Consider the following 15480-nt stretch of genomic DNA (forward strand, 5'->3'; position numbering starts at 1 on the left):
AACCAACTTTTAGAGCGGAATTAAATCTCTATTCCTAACAACACCCCCCCCCCCCCCCCCACCACACACACACACAGGCGGTTGTTTCTGTAATTAAGAAACACTATAATTATATTTAAAATATGGTATGAACTTTACCCCCCCCCCCCCCCAAACACAAACACATACACACACTTTATTGAATAGGAGTGACTTCCCTTGGCACTAGTAAACAGGAAGTCATACAAAAATACGCACTTTCACTTTGGTGTATTGCTTAATCGCATATATTATATTGCAATGTAATTTGCGGATTTTTTTTACTTTTGTGACTCTAATTGCTCAATCGCATATATTGCAAAGTAATTTGTGGGATTTTTACTTCTGCGACTCTACTTGTTCAGGTAACGTCTCTCTCTCTCTCTCTCTTTTTCCTCTCATCTCTCTCAGTTTTCAAAGAAAAGGTGTTGATTTTCTCCAACTGGTTATTTTAGATTATAGGCCCTATATATAATCTGGATAGACTGACTGACTGTGTGAGCTACACTTTAATACAACTGCTGTACAAGAAAAGGGAATGAAGAGCTTACATTGTCTAGAAATTTTGTGCGCATTCTTAGGTGTCTTATCCCTTGTGTCTGCTCATCAAACAGGTAACACACTATGTAAACAGTAATAATATTTGTTATCTAACAATCAGGTATTTTATTTTGAATTATCATGTACCCCAGGAATTATTAGAAATTTAAATGTGGGTATTTTTGTTTCCTTATATAACTGGTATATAACTTAAAGGTATACTTTTGTTTCATATCCTCTGTGTTGATTCTCATTAAATATATTCTTCTTCATTTTCCATCAAAAAACTCCATCTGAACACTCCATCAGGATGTACACCAGCCAAGGGTTTCAATGGATCCAATTCTCTTCTCTTGAAGAGGAGCAGATTATAAACCCTCGGCTAGACGTCATGACTACCGACCAGACACCAGATCAGACCCCAACTAAACCCGTGTTTACTTTTGGGTTTACTCCGGGTCTGCTTTTCAAAAATTTGCATCCACTCAGAGTTTACTTAATTTGGGTCCAATGGAGGTTACTTTAGGTTTATGCAGGGTTGCTTTTGGGGTCCACTTTACCCACTGAAGTGTGAAGCAGACCTGTCTTTTATCTTACCATCTTAATGCCTGTAAGCCCCACCCATAGTATATTCCAAATACACATGTAGCATCTGCTTCCGGGATCTACTTCTGATCAGGGTTTACTCTCGGTGTCCACTCTGCATTTACTCTGGGTTTACTCAAGGTTAACTCTGAGTCTGCTCTAGTAAACCTGGAAAGTAAACCCAGGGTTTAGTATGGGTCTACTTTCTGTTAGGTTGAGTCTGATCGGTACTGTAGATGACAAAATTCATGAATGATGTCGATAATTTGATTTTTATTAAGTTTGTACACATTCTGTCTGTTCATGTTTCAGATGCTGTCAGTGAGGGATGGCTGACAGTGACAGTATTGTCAGTGGCAGTGTCAGCAGGTGTTGTGGTGACACTGATTGTGGTCCTGTTTCAGTGTGGAGGGTGTGTCGGAATGGAAGTGTCTTCAGAATCACACCCCGCCTCCGGGGGTAAAACGGCCCATCCAACCTCGGTCGTCACGGACGCAAACACCCAGGTGCTTATATCCTCTCACACTCTCCCAGGTGACGATCCCTATGGCTCTGGTAGTGGAGGTCAAGGTCTTCCTTATGCACTGAATCCAAGTGTTCCCAGTGCCCAAGGGTTTACAGGCTATCAGGCAATGCCCACTCAGCCCGTCCCCAGTGCCCCAGGTTGGGGAGAGTCAGGGGGTGGTCAAACAAATGGGTATAGATCTCCTGGGCCAGGGGCACATCGACCAGCCATGGGCAATGAACCCCCTCCTCCCTCCTACAACGAAACTATTAGGGGCAGTGATGCATTGTGGTAAACATTGATTGATCAACATGTAGCTACAGAAGAAGTGTGCATCCAGTGTTTTGAATTAGAACAAAGTTTTGCCAGTGGCGTACAGTTCGATACATTTGAGTGAAAGATGGTGAAATTTATAAGACTTGGACTACAACCATGAACAATTACATTGTATTACCTGTATACATTTTTTTATACCAGTAGAACTTATAAATTGAGATCTTGATTACTGTGGAATAATTTGAATTCATGGTGGCTCAATTTTCGTTGTATTCGTGGGTAGCCCTTCCCCACGAATTTACATCCTCGACGAAAACAAATTTTGAAAGAGTTTGTTACCTTACTGAAACTGAAAACCGACGCATCTACGAATTTACATCCCCATGATTAAGCAAAAAACGCACAATCCACAAAAATTGGAATTTAAATGATGTTTTATTTAACTTTGTAAGTTTTTTAATTTGATAAAGCAGCATTTTTCCATTGTCAATAGGTTATTAATTAATTTTGACATTTTTTGTTGGTGCTAGAGTTGTCTACCTTTAGAAGGATATCTACCTTAATATTTGATGTGAAATCATTAACTGCTGAACTTTTCCTTTATTGGATTCTTTTTCAGGTACATGTCATATAAATAGAATCCATGCTCAGCAATATTTTCTCAATACAGAAAAAATCCACAGAAAACTACACATGTATATTATCAAATTGTGGAGTACTATTTTTAAAACTGATGCTTGATTGTTATACTGCAAAGGTGCATTTACTAATTCCAAAGTGTAGAAAGAAGACAGATACCTAGTACTCTAATGTTACCAATTTTGAAAGGCAGACTTTGCCTGCTTATTCAAATTTTTTCAAGGAGAATTTAAACAATATCTTTATGAGTTTTTGTATCAGTCTTTTCATTGGCAATGAACAGTTATTATTACCCAAATTCCAGAATTTTTAAGGCACCTGAACAGTTTTTGAGTTATCAATTTACCACATGTATATATTATCATTTTATATTAGATTTTAAACTTTCAAACTGCAATTGATTTTTAGGTCTGGCTGACCGTCGGGTTAACCTTGTTCACAAAGTCTTGCCAACATTACGGAGAACCAGATGGACATTTTGTCTTATTACTAGTATTTTGTTTGGTGACGTATAATTATTGGGATAATTTATTGACTGCATATCAAATTTTTTTTTAGTACATTAGATTGTATGTAACATCAGGAACCCTGTATGGTATGGCATTGCTAATTGCCCGTTCTGGTTGGTATTCAGCCATTTCACCAGTTTGTACAGAAACTGACAGGACTGAAATTTTACATTTAAAGTAAAATAACTTGTACATTGTAATTAATTTTTTTTTTTGTATATAAACTTTGACAAAATATGTTTTGAAAAATATGAAATATTTAAAAAAAAACCTTTGCATTTGTTTGAAACTGCTGTATCATTGGCACATGAATATATACATTAACAATGCCAAAGATATAAGCTATGTATCCAGTTGATTTATTGCAAGTAGATTTCTCTGCAATGTTCCCCATCATCCATAAACCAGTTGATTAGGATTAATATTCAAATTCTTGGTAAGTTCCCTACTGTATTTTTTTTTATGTTTGATGAATTGCTGTAGAGTATGGACTGTACTGTTGGGGCGCCTGACTTATATACTGCCAGGGCTGTAACCGGATACTAATGACAGGACACACCTGTCACAGGTAACACACCTGTTGCCCGCACCTTAGCTGGGTAGTGTTCCTTTTTTTCTAATTTTATACATGTGATCTGTGATATTCATTACCTATATAAATGTTGTGTTGTTTACAAAATAAGATTGAAAAAATGTACTTTTAGAGTGTTTTTCTATCTGACATAGTGTGAATTGAAAGTACATGTATTTGCATAATTTAAGGGGGTTGTGCTACTCTACATATGCTTGCTATTTGTTCTGTATACGCTTTTATCTCGTTATATTGCTCCTTCCATGTCATGGTTGTTTTCTGGTATGTTACTTCTGTTAGTATCAAGATTTGTATAGTATAATCAAACACGACACAATCCCCCTGCCCAATTCTTTGAACTACCGTAGATCTGTGTTACTTGAACATAACCCACTTTTTCATCCAATCAGCAGTCGCTTAATATTCTATTAAGAAATCTTCAAGTTTACATCGTGACACTTAGATTGACAGCTAAGAGAGCCGTAAACAAGAGAGATGGTATTTGATAAGTGCAGAACTTTTGATCAGCCAATAAAAATTGGGTTATGTTCTAAGTACGTTAAATCATGTTAAGTAAAATTAACCCAATTAAGAAGGCCCTGGCTCGGTCACTTTGTTCCCTCCACCCCCTTCTTAATTGCTAAATTTTACTAGCTGCAGGTTTGTAGCTCCCAGTCTGAAAAAAATTTGGATCGACGATTTTTTTTTCTAGACCAGGAGCTACAGACCTGCAGCTAAAGTTTTACTTAATATGATCCAACTATTATTATTCATCTTCGAAAGTTTTCATAAAACCTCATCATATTGGGAAATCTTGAGTGTTTATTTTTTATTTAACATAATAAACTCCAAGAAGTTGATCTGACTTTGTTTTGGTTCTGAATACACCATTACTACAATACAGATGAATTTGGTAGCAAAGCACCAAAGATGGTTCTATTTTCCTTTATTATCAAAAGATAAGACATTCTTACGGGGGTGGCATTAGGCCAAAAATGTGGTTGAATGTCCTAAATCAAGGGTCACAGCAGACGGGGAAAAATTTGCTCATCCTTTGGCGCGACACAAAAAAAGGAAAGACGAATAATCTGCCGTGGTTTTAATTCTTGTACAAGTCCGCATCACAAAAAAGTGATCGCCATACATACAGAAAAATTTGATACAAAACTTGTTACAATCTGTCTTTTACACCTGTCCCACATGTATACTGACCTGAATATTCACTGCACACAGGTACAGTGCTGCAAACTCATGAAAAGATGCATCAAATAAGTAAAAATGATTTCAATGCTTAATGAACATAAATCACTCAATACACAGAGGGTCCAATGCCATCTTCTGTGGCAACCACCTCTTTACCAAAAAATAAGAAAGGAGTAGAATTAATGCCTGTCCCAGATTAAAATCTGATTGTTCATCTCATCCTCCATATACCAGCAACTCATCATAACGCTGGAGTTAAGCTGCAAAAAATAGTCAAAAGTAGAACTTCTGACATACAAGGTGGACTAAACAATAAAGTATCTGGATGAATGGGAAATCAAAATCACAACAAAATCAAATTTTAAAAAATGCCGCAGTAGAATGATGAGTCCAGAAATTGTTTTCCTTGGCTTTGCTATACAAATTGTTACTGGAACATTGAGAGGAAGATACAGGAAGTGTTGATTACTGCAACAGCAGCTAATTGTGTGGAAAGAGAAAAATCGGCATAGTGCACAAACACAGCCTCTTGTCTTGTCATTGTAATAATCTATTACAAACATAAATTATAGGAATCTAATAATCAATTCCAATAAAATTAAGCATAAATAATTAAATCATTAAATTTGTACAAATCTCATTAATTACATATATGTATATAATACTGTACAATGATAAAAAAAAATTCAGATTCTACAAAACAAGACGAAGTCTGTGTAATCAATACAATTAATTTTTTATGTACATTTTTCTAATCATCATCATCAATTACTATTGCCTCCTCCGGTTTATTGCTGACTAATTTTAACGGTGCTATAGCGATCGGAGGACGCTGGAGGATATTTGGTTTGGCAGAAATGACGGATCTGTTATCAGCTTGAATAGTCTGCACCTCTGGAGCACACTTCTCCAAAGTAGGCATTCCATTCACTTGATTTGCAGACACAGAGTTTGTGAGAAGACTACGTGGGTTTGAGATTCGTAGTGTTAGTGGTGATGCCACTTGTCCGTAGCTGATGTTACGACTGGCGGGGGAAGACGGTAGAGGTCTCGGTAACAAGTCTCTCATTGGCACAGCTCCCGGGGCCGTGACGTGAACTGGCCTTTTGGCTGTGTCTTGATCAACCTTTGAGGGAGATTTTATGCCGAATTGAGTTATAATTCCACTCCGTGGTCTAAACTGGTTGTTCATCATGATAGGACTGTTACGGCCCACCAGATTCTCACTGGAGAGAGAGGTGGGCTTTAGTACCCCTGTGCGTGATTGAGGAGTGCTTGGCCTAACAACACTGCGATTCATTTGTGGCGGACATTTTCTCGGAGATGCTGTTAAGGTGGACTGGTCCGTCTCGTCATCTGAAGAGTCGGACAATTCAATGATCTGAATGTCCTCATCTTCTTGAATTACTTTTCTATGTGGATTAAAAGTTTGTTTACGCCTATTCTCCTGAACTTTCTTTGGAACGTAGATGACTTTCATGGTTTCCGTTCCGTCAGGATTCGTGACAACCCTGGTGATCATGTCGTAGTGCTGCATCGACTGACTGGTGCGGATTCTGTTGATGTTCTCGTTGATCTGTTTTATTCGCGCACTCTTTGGACCATACAATGGCTTACTCAGAATCTGCCGTAAATGAGAATCCACCCTCGTAGACGTCTGGTTGTTCATTGGGAAAATTGGTGAAAATGTTCGTTGTGGTTTCATTGTTCTTTTCGGTTTTCGTTGACACCAGGTTTGAATTGTTTCTGGTTTTAGTTTTGTGAGTTTCACAGAACAATCTTTGAGACAGCAGAGTAATTCTCTGCTTCTCTTGGTTAATCCTGTTTTCTTTGTTATCATGAATTCTCGACGTTGCCCAGAATTGAATTTGTAAGAATGAAAAAATTTGGAAGCGAACTTTTTCCGTTTTTTGTACACAATTGGATAGGTTCTCTCTGAACGTAATTTTTCCATGAATTCATTTTTTTTAACACCAACACAATATTGCTCATAATCCTTGACAACAGGAATTGAAGCATCAATCTTCAGATGTTTCTTAACTCTGTGACCAAGGACAGAAGTGATATCAATGCCGAATAAAAGTGAACTTTTAGAGATTTTCTTCTCCAACTCCTCCCCACTTTCTGAGTCACTGAACATCCCACTAAAACTGAGATGTCTCCTTCGAGAATTGGCCTCGGTGTCTCGACTGAGTTGAGACATGAGTGATTTTGGAGTCCGTGGGGTTCGAGGAGCCTCTGGGAAGGAGACCTCAATAATTTCACAATCACTGTCCACTTCTTTCTTTGGAGAAACCTCCACCTTCTCTGAATCTGGTTTCTGCATCAAGTCCAATAAACCAATGAACACAGGTTTCTCTGGTCGATAATTAATGTCGGGGTAGGGCATTCTCCTTTTCCTTTTGCGAAATTTTGGAAAATTTCTATATTTCTAGAAATAGGAAATGAAAAATAATGAGTTAGCCATATATCTGTTGTGCAATCATATTGATTACACTGTATTTTATTTTAAAAATCCTCATGGACAAGAACACTTTCACAATCTTAATTACTATTAATGTTATCAAACCAACAGAAAATTTAAAGTTTCACTTTTCTACTGCAACTGAACATCTATTCTATTAATTAGAAACTCAATTAAAACATGACTAAAAGGAAGTCCTGAGGACACAATTTTTTAGTTTCTTAACTTCCTTTTAACAATCAAAGGCCTGAAGGGCCACAATGGCGTCGAGTTAAAGTTAATTTGAAGAGTAAAAACCTAAATAATTTTTTAAACAAGTGAAAAGCTGTCAATGTGACAGCTAACCGGGTTTTCTTTTTATATGCGAACTGTATCCATAATCCATGTCAACCTATATCCAGTGAAATAAAGTACCCCATATGCAATATTTTGCTAAAAAAGACTTAGTTCAAAAGCTGGTATTTTTTTCATAAATTATCAGTAATTAAAATCCTAGCAATATGCACACCTCTGATATATGTTTAATTGATCTGCAAAAGAACAACTTCTTATCTTGAGAACTGTAAGAGGAGTTATCCGTACAATGAGGGTACGCTATATGCAATATTTTGCCAAAAAATGACTAAATTCAAAAGCTGGTATTTTTTTCATAAATAATCAGTAACCAAAATCCTTGCAATAAGCACACCTCTGATATATGTATAACTGATCTGCAAAAGAAAAATTTCCTATCTTGAGAACTGTAGGAGGAATTATCCGTACAATGAGGGTACCCTATATGCAATATTTTGTAAAAAATGACTAAGTTCAAAAGCTGGTATATTTTTCATAAATTATCGAAAATCAAAATCCTAGCAATAAGCACTCCTCTGATATATGTATAATTGATCTGCAAAAGAATAACTTCCTATTTTGAAAACTGTATGAGGACTTATCCGTACAATGAGGGTACCCTATATGCAATATTTTGCCAAAAAATGACCAAGTTCAAAAGCTGGTATTTTTTTCATAAATTATAGAAAATAAAAAAAAATACATTAGTCATCTTTTTAAAAAAATAGAAAATGTTATTTATCACATAACTAATAAAATTACAATTCATTACAAATTTGCTCACCTAATTCTTAAAAAGTTTTGAATTTCAATTGAAAATTTAACTTTAATATAGAAATTTCTTAGGAGTTAAAAAACTTTTAGATTTTTTTTTCTATTTATATGGAAATAAATATTAAAATTATTATTGTGTTTAATTCTATATATTGTATACTGCTGATAACCACTCTGTCTCTTGTTATCAATTTCATCTAAAATTCACAAGGGTCCAAATGACACGGGCCGAAAAGATCAGGGGTAGATAAAAGAAAGCACCCATACACATTGCTTACAAAGTGAAAGTAGTTCACTAGTTGGTTTAAAATAACTTTTGGTTGTAGATGTACTTATCGCTCGATTAGGAGGTTTTGTTTCTACAAGATGAAACATTTGTGCATTGTCAATATTCGATATGGATACAAAATAATCTATTTTGCAGGCTAGTACATTTCATAACCAAATTGAGTATGTAAGCCCAGCTATCGCATGTGTCTCGGTGCTAATGTATTCATCCGCTGAAACTGAGACATATTGTTTTCAATAAAATGTGAACATTTTTAAAGACGACAACCATTTCGAATCTGCAAACTTGTTTTGTTGACGTACAGTTCTGCTCGAAATTGAAGTATGTCATCTGTTTTTCTTCAAACACATACGAAAACTTTGCACTCATTTGAGTTGTTTGGCTCCTAAAAATGTAACTTCCGGACGTACGATCCCTAGATGGCTTTCGAGCTTCGCTCGACGCCATAAAAATGTCCTTATAGTCATTTTCCTTTTAAGCAAGTTACTACAGTATTTGTCCCTACATACATGGGTGAATCCAAAAAATCTTACTCTGATTGTTGTGGTTGAGGGTTCCAAGACATTTTCCCAGTAATTTAACAGTGAATTCATTAAGTTCCAGGGGATTCGGACCCTTCTGAACCCCACCCCTACATCTGGGCACATTTCAACTTGTAGTAGAGTATATCAAATATATATGTCTACAGAGATATTGGACCATGCCTATGGGGTATATATATGTCAACTTAGATATTGGACCATACCTGTGGAACCCTCCTCTGGAGAACCTCCCTCTGTCTCTGGATTTCCAGGATCCTGTTCTGGGCCTCCCTGACCTCAGCCTCTTTTTCACATTCATCCTGGTGCTCCATCAACGTGTCTTGGTCACTGAACTGTTTGGTACACAGGAAGCACACCCAGATGGGGGCGTCGCTGGCCGCTACAGCGGACTGCGTGTCTAAAGAGAAATAAATTGGTTCAAATCTACATTACAACAAAAATAATTTTATTTTAAATTATATAATCAGAGCCCGGTAAGGACTGACCAGTGACAGGAAGTGGGGGCTCAGTGGCGCCCTCTGTTGTTTCCGCCTCATCCTGCGCCCTCTCCAGGGTGTCCAATTTTCGTGAACTAGAGTCATTCAGAAGTTTCTCCTGCCCTAGATGTCGGTAACACGACCTCACCACTTTTCTCAGCAGTTCTATCTGATCCTGTATAAGGGAGGGATTCAAGGATCAATATTGTAATAATTTTGATTAAAACATACCTTTTACAGAGAAGTCCCTACTGATCATCAAGCTAACACTTACATGATGGTATCTCTTTGAACAGATCAGAATTTTTTTTTCATTTTAGACCCTTTTTTCTAAGTTCAGTAGCTTTGATTTCTTAACACATGTTCATATATTGTGAATAATGTTCTATTAAAGACTGACAGTTGGATAAAAAAATTATTCACACACAGAAATGAAAAATTTTCATATTATATTGATTTAGCTGCACAAGGCCAATTCTAAAAATAAGCCTCTTAAAAATTGTAACCAAAATAGGCTGTAATTATCTTGCTTTTAAAATACTTGGAATACATGCATTGGTAAAATGCCACTCTGGGAATGACCCACTAAACAGGCACGTAGCATCGTTTTTGAAAGTGGGGGGGCCAGACTCATCCAAGAATTAAAAAATCTTGACAAGCAAAAAAAAAAAAAAAAAAAAAAAGGAAAATAAGAAGGGGGGGGGGGGGGGGGGGGGGCTGGCGTAGTATATAACTTCAGTTTCAATCCTGATTTCCTTATTTTCATATTTTCATATCAATTTTTTACATCCCCCTGGCCCCCCCTGATGCTACGTGCCTGCTAAAAACTCTGATACACGTGACATGCTTAACATAACCAAGTTTTCATTACTCTTAACCATGAAAGAATTAAAATCAAAGGTAAACAAGTGCTCAAATAACTGAATATAATCAGAGGCGCTGAATTCATCATGGTCCTAGAGTCAATGTCCCTTTTGTTTTCCTCGCATATCTTGCACAGTTGATGAAAAAAATAATGAATCTAATCTAAAGTCATGCGAAGAAAAGGGGGTCATATGTTATTATTAATTAAGAGTAACAAGTTTAACTAAGTGCCTAATGTGGCACAAATCTTTATGGTTAGACTCCGGGGCCTCTGAGGATACATCATAAAGAGAGTAGAAAGTCTGATCACTTAAACATGTACTTTGATATCTAGACACCTTGGATATCTTAAAGACTGGGTATACTGAGTTGAGATAATGGGGTTTGAGTAATTCTTCACCTCCTCTTTGCTGTCCTTTAACCCTGGATCCACCCACGGGATTTCTGTGGGCCACCACTCTGGTTTAAACTGGTTCTGACCAAATAATGGTACATCTCTTCCTGTGGACAGTTGTACCAGGTTTGGAATAAACTCTGTCAACTGAACCTACAGGTGACAAAAAGGTTAAAGGTCATGAACTCTCAAATAAAAGTCAACACTGTACACAATTACTGGAATTGACTCATGGCAGAAATGAGCAAATATTGACGGATTTATCATTACCTGTGACATGGAGTCCACGGCAAGGGGAGGTAACTCTGCCAACATAGCATTGACTTCCTGTTGGCCCTCGTTCTGTACTACCATGCCGTCGACGGAAAGTCTCTGTTCATGGCTCCTGTACACAAATACCAGGACATCATGCATCAAACACAAATTCATTAACATCTAGTCACTTTTCTTTATGAATGTTGTGCAATTATAGAAATGATCTAGGACATTTTTTTCAGAAAGAATCTTGAGAGAGACGTAAATCTCTCTTTGCACATAAAATGGTAATAAGTACAGAAATTTTCCAGCGATAATATTGAAGTACAAAAGACCAACTTTCATTACAACAAGGGATAAAATTTAGGCCAATTTTTAGATAATTGTGAGCCGTGACCAAGCAATAGTCAAGTACTCACGTAATCATTGAAATCCCTTATAAAAAACAATCATATCTTTCCAGAACTAGTTGTAACAGTACAGTGATATATCATTATATCTATCGTATTGATAGACTGTACATGCTATGATACATGTATCACATTGTCACATGCATACCACGATACACATTTTTCTTGGAAAAGATTTTAATTACAAATACAGCTGCACTTCGACATCTCGAACACTATTATCTCGAATACAATTGATATGTCGAAGTGATTTGTAAGTCCCAGCCACTTATTTTTTTAAAGTGTTTTACTCTTGATATCTCGAATACTCATATATCTCTACGTTTTTAAACAGTCCCATCTTGTTCGAGATAACAAAGTTTGACTGTACCAAATATCTGCTCCCTTTTTCCAATTTTTGTAAGTGCTTGGGTGTTTTTTAGGATAATACAGTATTAAGGTAATTGACATAGGCCCATCAAACAGTATATGGGTACATAAATTCACATTGTCAACACAGTATGATTGTTGTATAAATGATATCATCATAGTTTTATAAACATTTTTAGTTTTTTAAATTACTTGATGTCATGTTGCATCGCATTAACATAAATATCTTAATACGTATCACATAGCAGCTCTATACTCATTATCTCAAGCCTATCATGAGGCCCATTGGGCTTTGCAGGTTTTAATTAATTTTATTACCACGTTAATTTCCCAGTGATCTTTTTAACAATGATCTTTATGTCTTAATACAGTTTTTTAAGGTAACCGTAACATGATCGTCACTATACTTTGCCGAAGTTATCCTCGTAAATTTCTTAATTTTTTTTATGTCATGATATTTATAAATACCTCAGGGTTCAATTAATGCAATATTAGGAAAAAATCCCAAGATTTCTCCTTTGAAATGTTTCTCTTGCTAACGCGGGTTATGTTTTTTTCCTGCAATGTGGCTACCTTCATATCCCGAATGAATCACCAAAAAAAGCATTTTATTGTTTAAATGATAACAAATTATTTCATAAGTTTTGTTAATGTATCATATACAACCTTTAGTCTGATCTCAAAAGGGGCATAATTCAAATTACATTTTGCAGAGTATGAAATCAACATTTCAACAGGGATTATTATTGCGAAGCCGAAAACTAGTACAGTAAATCGAAAAACTCACCAAATTCAGGGCATGCAAAAACGCACAAAAACAAGATGTTTTGAGTTCTTAATAATTATATAATCTAACAGATTAATAAATAACCCACCATTCAAAATATGTCAACATGGTCAAGTTTTATCCAAAAATATCAAGAAATAAGGAAATACAAAAAGAAAACGTTAAATTTTAGCAGATTACTGGTGCAATGCCAGTATAATAAATCGTATCAGGAGAAAACATACCCAAGAGAAAACGTACTCAGGAGAAAACGTACCCAATCTCTAGGGTACGTTTTCTCCAGGAGAAAACGTACCCGGTTACGTTTTCTCCAAGAGAAAACGTACCCTATGGAAATCATAATTATACTACTTAATAGTTTTTAATACTTTTAAATACTATTTTGCATAATAAATATACAGAAATGTAAGAGTTCTATAGATATATGAATTTAATACTTTATAATTTTAAAGGGGTTGGACATATTAAATAATTTTCAAATGCTACTTTAATGCATATTTCAATGCATAGATGTATAGAGATATATTCATTTTATGAATAATATATTTATAATAATTGTAGCAACTTTTATTTTAGTTCAAAATAATGACCTGTCATAAAGTGTTATCTGACTACTTCTAATTATCCATTTATCGGTAGCATTTCCGATTTGAGTTTCTCCATGCGAGATCCCCTGATTTTAATTATAGTGATAATCAATTAAATACCTGAGCAGCATGTCATTGGCGTCAGAAGCAAATTGACTGTTCAATGTTACATTTCGTAGTTGTTTCCATGTGGACTTGGTTTTATTAAGCAACTTTGTTTTATAGATAAATTTCAAAAAAAATGTAAAAAAAAAAAAAAAAATCATTTAGTTCTCCAAATGAGATTGCAATAAAAACTAATTATTTAACGGTCTCGTTTATGGTGGAATAATTGTCGACTAATTAAACTGCTCAGGCAGTTATGTGTATGTTACAAATTATTGTCTTAATAATTTAAGTACGTGACTATGCATTTAAAAACAACAGCAAGAAATGCTACAAATGTTCATTGTATATTTAATTTTGTTTCATTTAAGAATATCCATGAAAACCATTATTTATTATTTTCATAGGGTACGATTTCTCCAAGAGAAAACGTACCTGGGTACGTTTTCTCCTGGAGAAAACGTACCCTATAAATTGGGTACGTTTTCTCCTGGGTACGTTTTCTCTTGGGTACGTTTTCTCCAGCATTCTAATAAATTTCAGTTGACAAAAAGCACAAATTACTTCCCCTTCATAATGAACATCAGACATCAACACCAAATTGCTTGGTTGAATATACACATGTATTGCACATAATGCTATCATTTCAGTTTTCACAGCACAAAAATTTAGTATACTGAAACAGTGATAGCGAGAAAATGAAAATAAATCCACGCTGACGATTTCCGTCAAATTTACGTCATCAATAAAACGTCTTTCCAACGCTACTTCAAATTCCGACAATATTTTAAGAAATACATTATTTCCCCCACAAGATGATATGATTTATTACAAAAATATCGATATTTGAAACGTTCAAAAACAAAAAACAACCGTGTCCTTTTTGTATCGATGTTGTAAGAAATCAATGAACACAATGGCGCTAAACTGCGAGTGCTCCAGTTTGCCAAAAAATATACCGCTTCATGACCAGTTTTTAATCGAAATTTTTACCTGATTATTGGCTCCTATGTCTGTTTCCTCTCTCTGCAAAAAACTGCCTTTGTTTGCACTAAAATTAACCCACATACAGTCGATATATTCACTACCCCTCGCTCTAAGCGGAAAACAAAATGGCTGCCAAAATTGTAAACTTCGCCTTCTCGTTCACGCGATGACGTCACAACACTGACCTACCTCGATATCGAGTGACGTTGTGCATAGAGGAGACAACTTGTAGGCTACTTTTATGTTTATTAAAGATATGTGAACATGCCAATAACAAATTTTAAATTAAAAATTGTAAGTGTCGTTGTTTCTTCGGTCATGGCTTTCCTTTTTCAACCATACACTGTTTTAACTTGAAAGGTTTCCCGGCCATAAGTTGTTTGTTGCTAAAGATGTTGTTGTTGTTTATCTACGTCTGATTAATGCAAAATCTATGATGAAGTTGTGTATATGACAGCTGGGTTTTTTTAGACCGTATATATATTTAGTTGACCGTGACCGCGACTTATAACTGTTGTTCCGCGGCCTATTTACCAACTTTTTGGCAACCATATAACAATAAGCTATATAGTCTTCAATCTGAAAATTAACTTTAAGGTATACGTTTACTCAGAATGAAAAAAAATTCCACTGATGATAATGAAAAACCATCTATTGTGTGTTGAAGACCTATCATCAGTCTAGACGGACTCCCAAAACGGAGTCAACGGAAGTGAATTTCTGCAAGCATTTTGGACTCCGTTTTGGGAGTCTACGCATGCGCACTGGTACAAAATATGGCGATTTTTCGATGAAAACATGGGGTCAACAAGAAATCGTCTTGCAACGTGCTGCATGTGTTGGCAGACTTCTAACATGTTTTAAAACACCCAGGATATAATTTACTATCGATCGTATTTGCACGAAATAGGGGTTTATTTGCACTTAAGAAAGTTATTTCTCTTCGAAGTTGGACGTTTGGATGATGCTTAAAAAGTGATATTTTTGTGTTTTTCATG

General features: G+C 35.7%; 2 protein-coding genes across 3 annotated transcripts; one reads left to right on the forward strand and one right to left on the reverse strand.

The window, feature by feature from the left end:
- Positions 1–196: 196 nt before the first annotated feature.
- Positions 197–2069, forward strand: LOC105320123 (uncharacterized). Of its 2 annotated transcripts, none has more exons than XM_034450515.2 (3): positions 197–383; positions 481–632; positions 1456–2069. In XM_034450515.2, exons 2-3 carry the CDS (start codon positions 557–559, stop codon positions 1941–1943), a joined length of 564 nt encoding a protein of 187 aa, XP_034306406.2. In that variant the 5' UTR covers positions 197–383; positions 481–556; the 3' UTR covers positions 1944–2069. The 2 variants fall into 2 exon arrangements, with proteins under 2 accessions (XP_034306406.2, XP_034306405.2); XM_034450514.2 differs by having other exon boundaries at positions 198–383; positions 474–632.
- Positions 2070–3871: 1802 nt separating this feature from the next.
- Positions 3872–14653, reverse strand: LOC105320116 (uncharacterized). The gene is made up of 6 exons (XM_011417920.4): positions 14489–14653; positions 11253–11367; positions 10989–11135; positions 9734–9899; positions 9452–9645; positions 3872–7277 (listed from the first exon to the last, which is right to left on the reverse strand). The coding sequence occupies exons 2-6, from the start codon at positions 11334–11336 to the stop codon at positions 5598–5600; spliced, it is 2271 nt and encodes a 756-aa protein (XP_011416222.3). The 5' UTR covers positions 11337–11367; positions 14489–14653; the 3' UTR covers positions 3872–5597.
- Between the last annotated feature and the right edge of the window lie 827 nt (positions 14654–15480).

This window comes from Magallana gigas, chromosome 4, assembly GCF_963853765.1.
Source record: "Magallana gigas chromosome 4, xbMagGiga1.1, whole genome shotgun sequence".
Classification (NCBI taxonomy): domain Eukaryota; kingdom Metazoa; phylum Mollusca; class Bivalvia; order Ostreida; family Ostreidae; genus Magallana; species Magallana gigas.

Excerpts from the sequence above, each read along its gene's own strand:
- LOC105320116 (XM_011417920.4), bottom strand. The coding sequence starts at position 11,336 with ATGGTAGTACAGAACGAGGGCCAACAGGAAGTCAATGCTATGTTGGCA. Across the intron at positions 11,136-11,252 it reads CCGTGGACTCCATGTCACAG|GTTCAGTTGACAGAGTTTAT; the intron begins GTAATGATAAAT and ends TGTCACCTGTAG. Across the intron at positions 9,646-9,733 it reads GCCCCCACTTCCTGTCACTG|ACACGCAGTCCGCTGTAGCG; the intron begins GTCAGTCCTTAC and ends ATTTCTCTTTAG.
- LOC105320123 (XM_034450515.2), top strand. The coding sequence starts at position 557 with ATGAAGAGCTTACATTGTCTAGAAATTTTGTGCGCATTCTTAGGTGTC. Across the intron at positions 633-1,455 it reads TGTGTCTGCTCATCAAACAG|ATGCTGTCAGTGAGGGATGG; the intron begins GTAACACACTAT and ends TTCATGTTTCAG.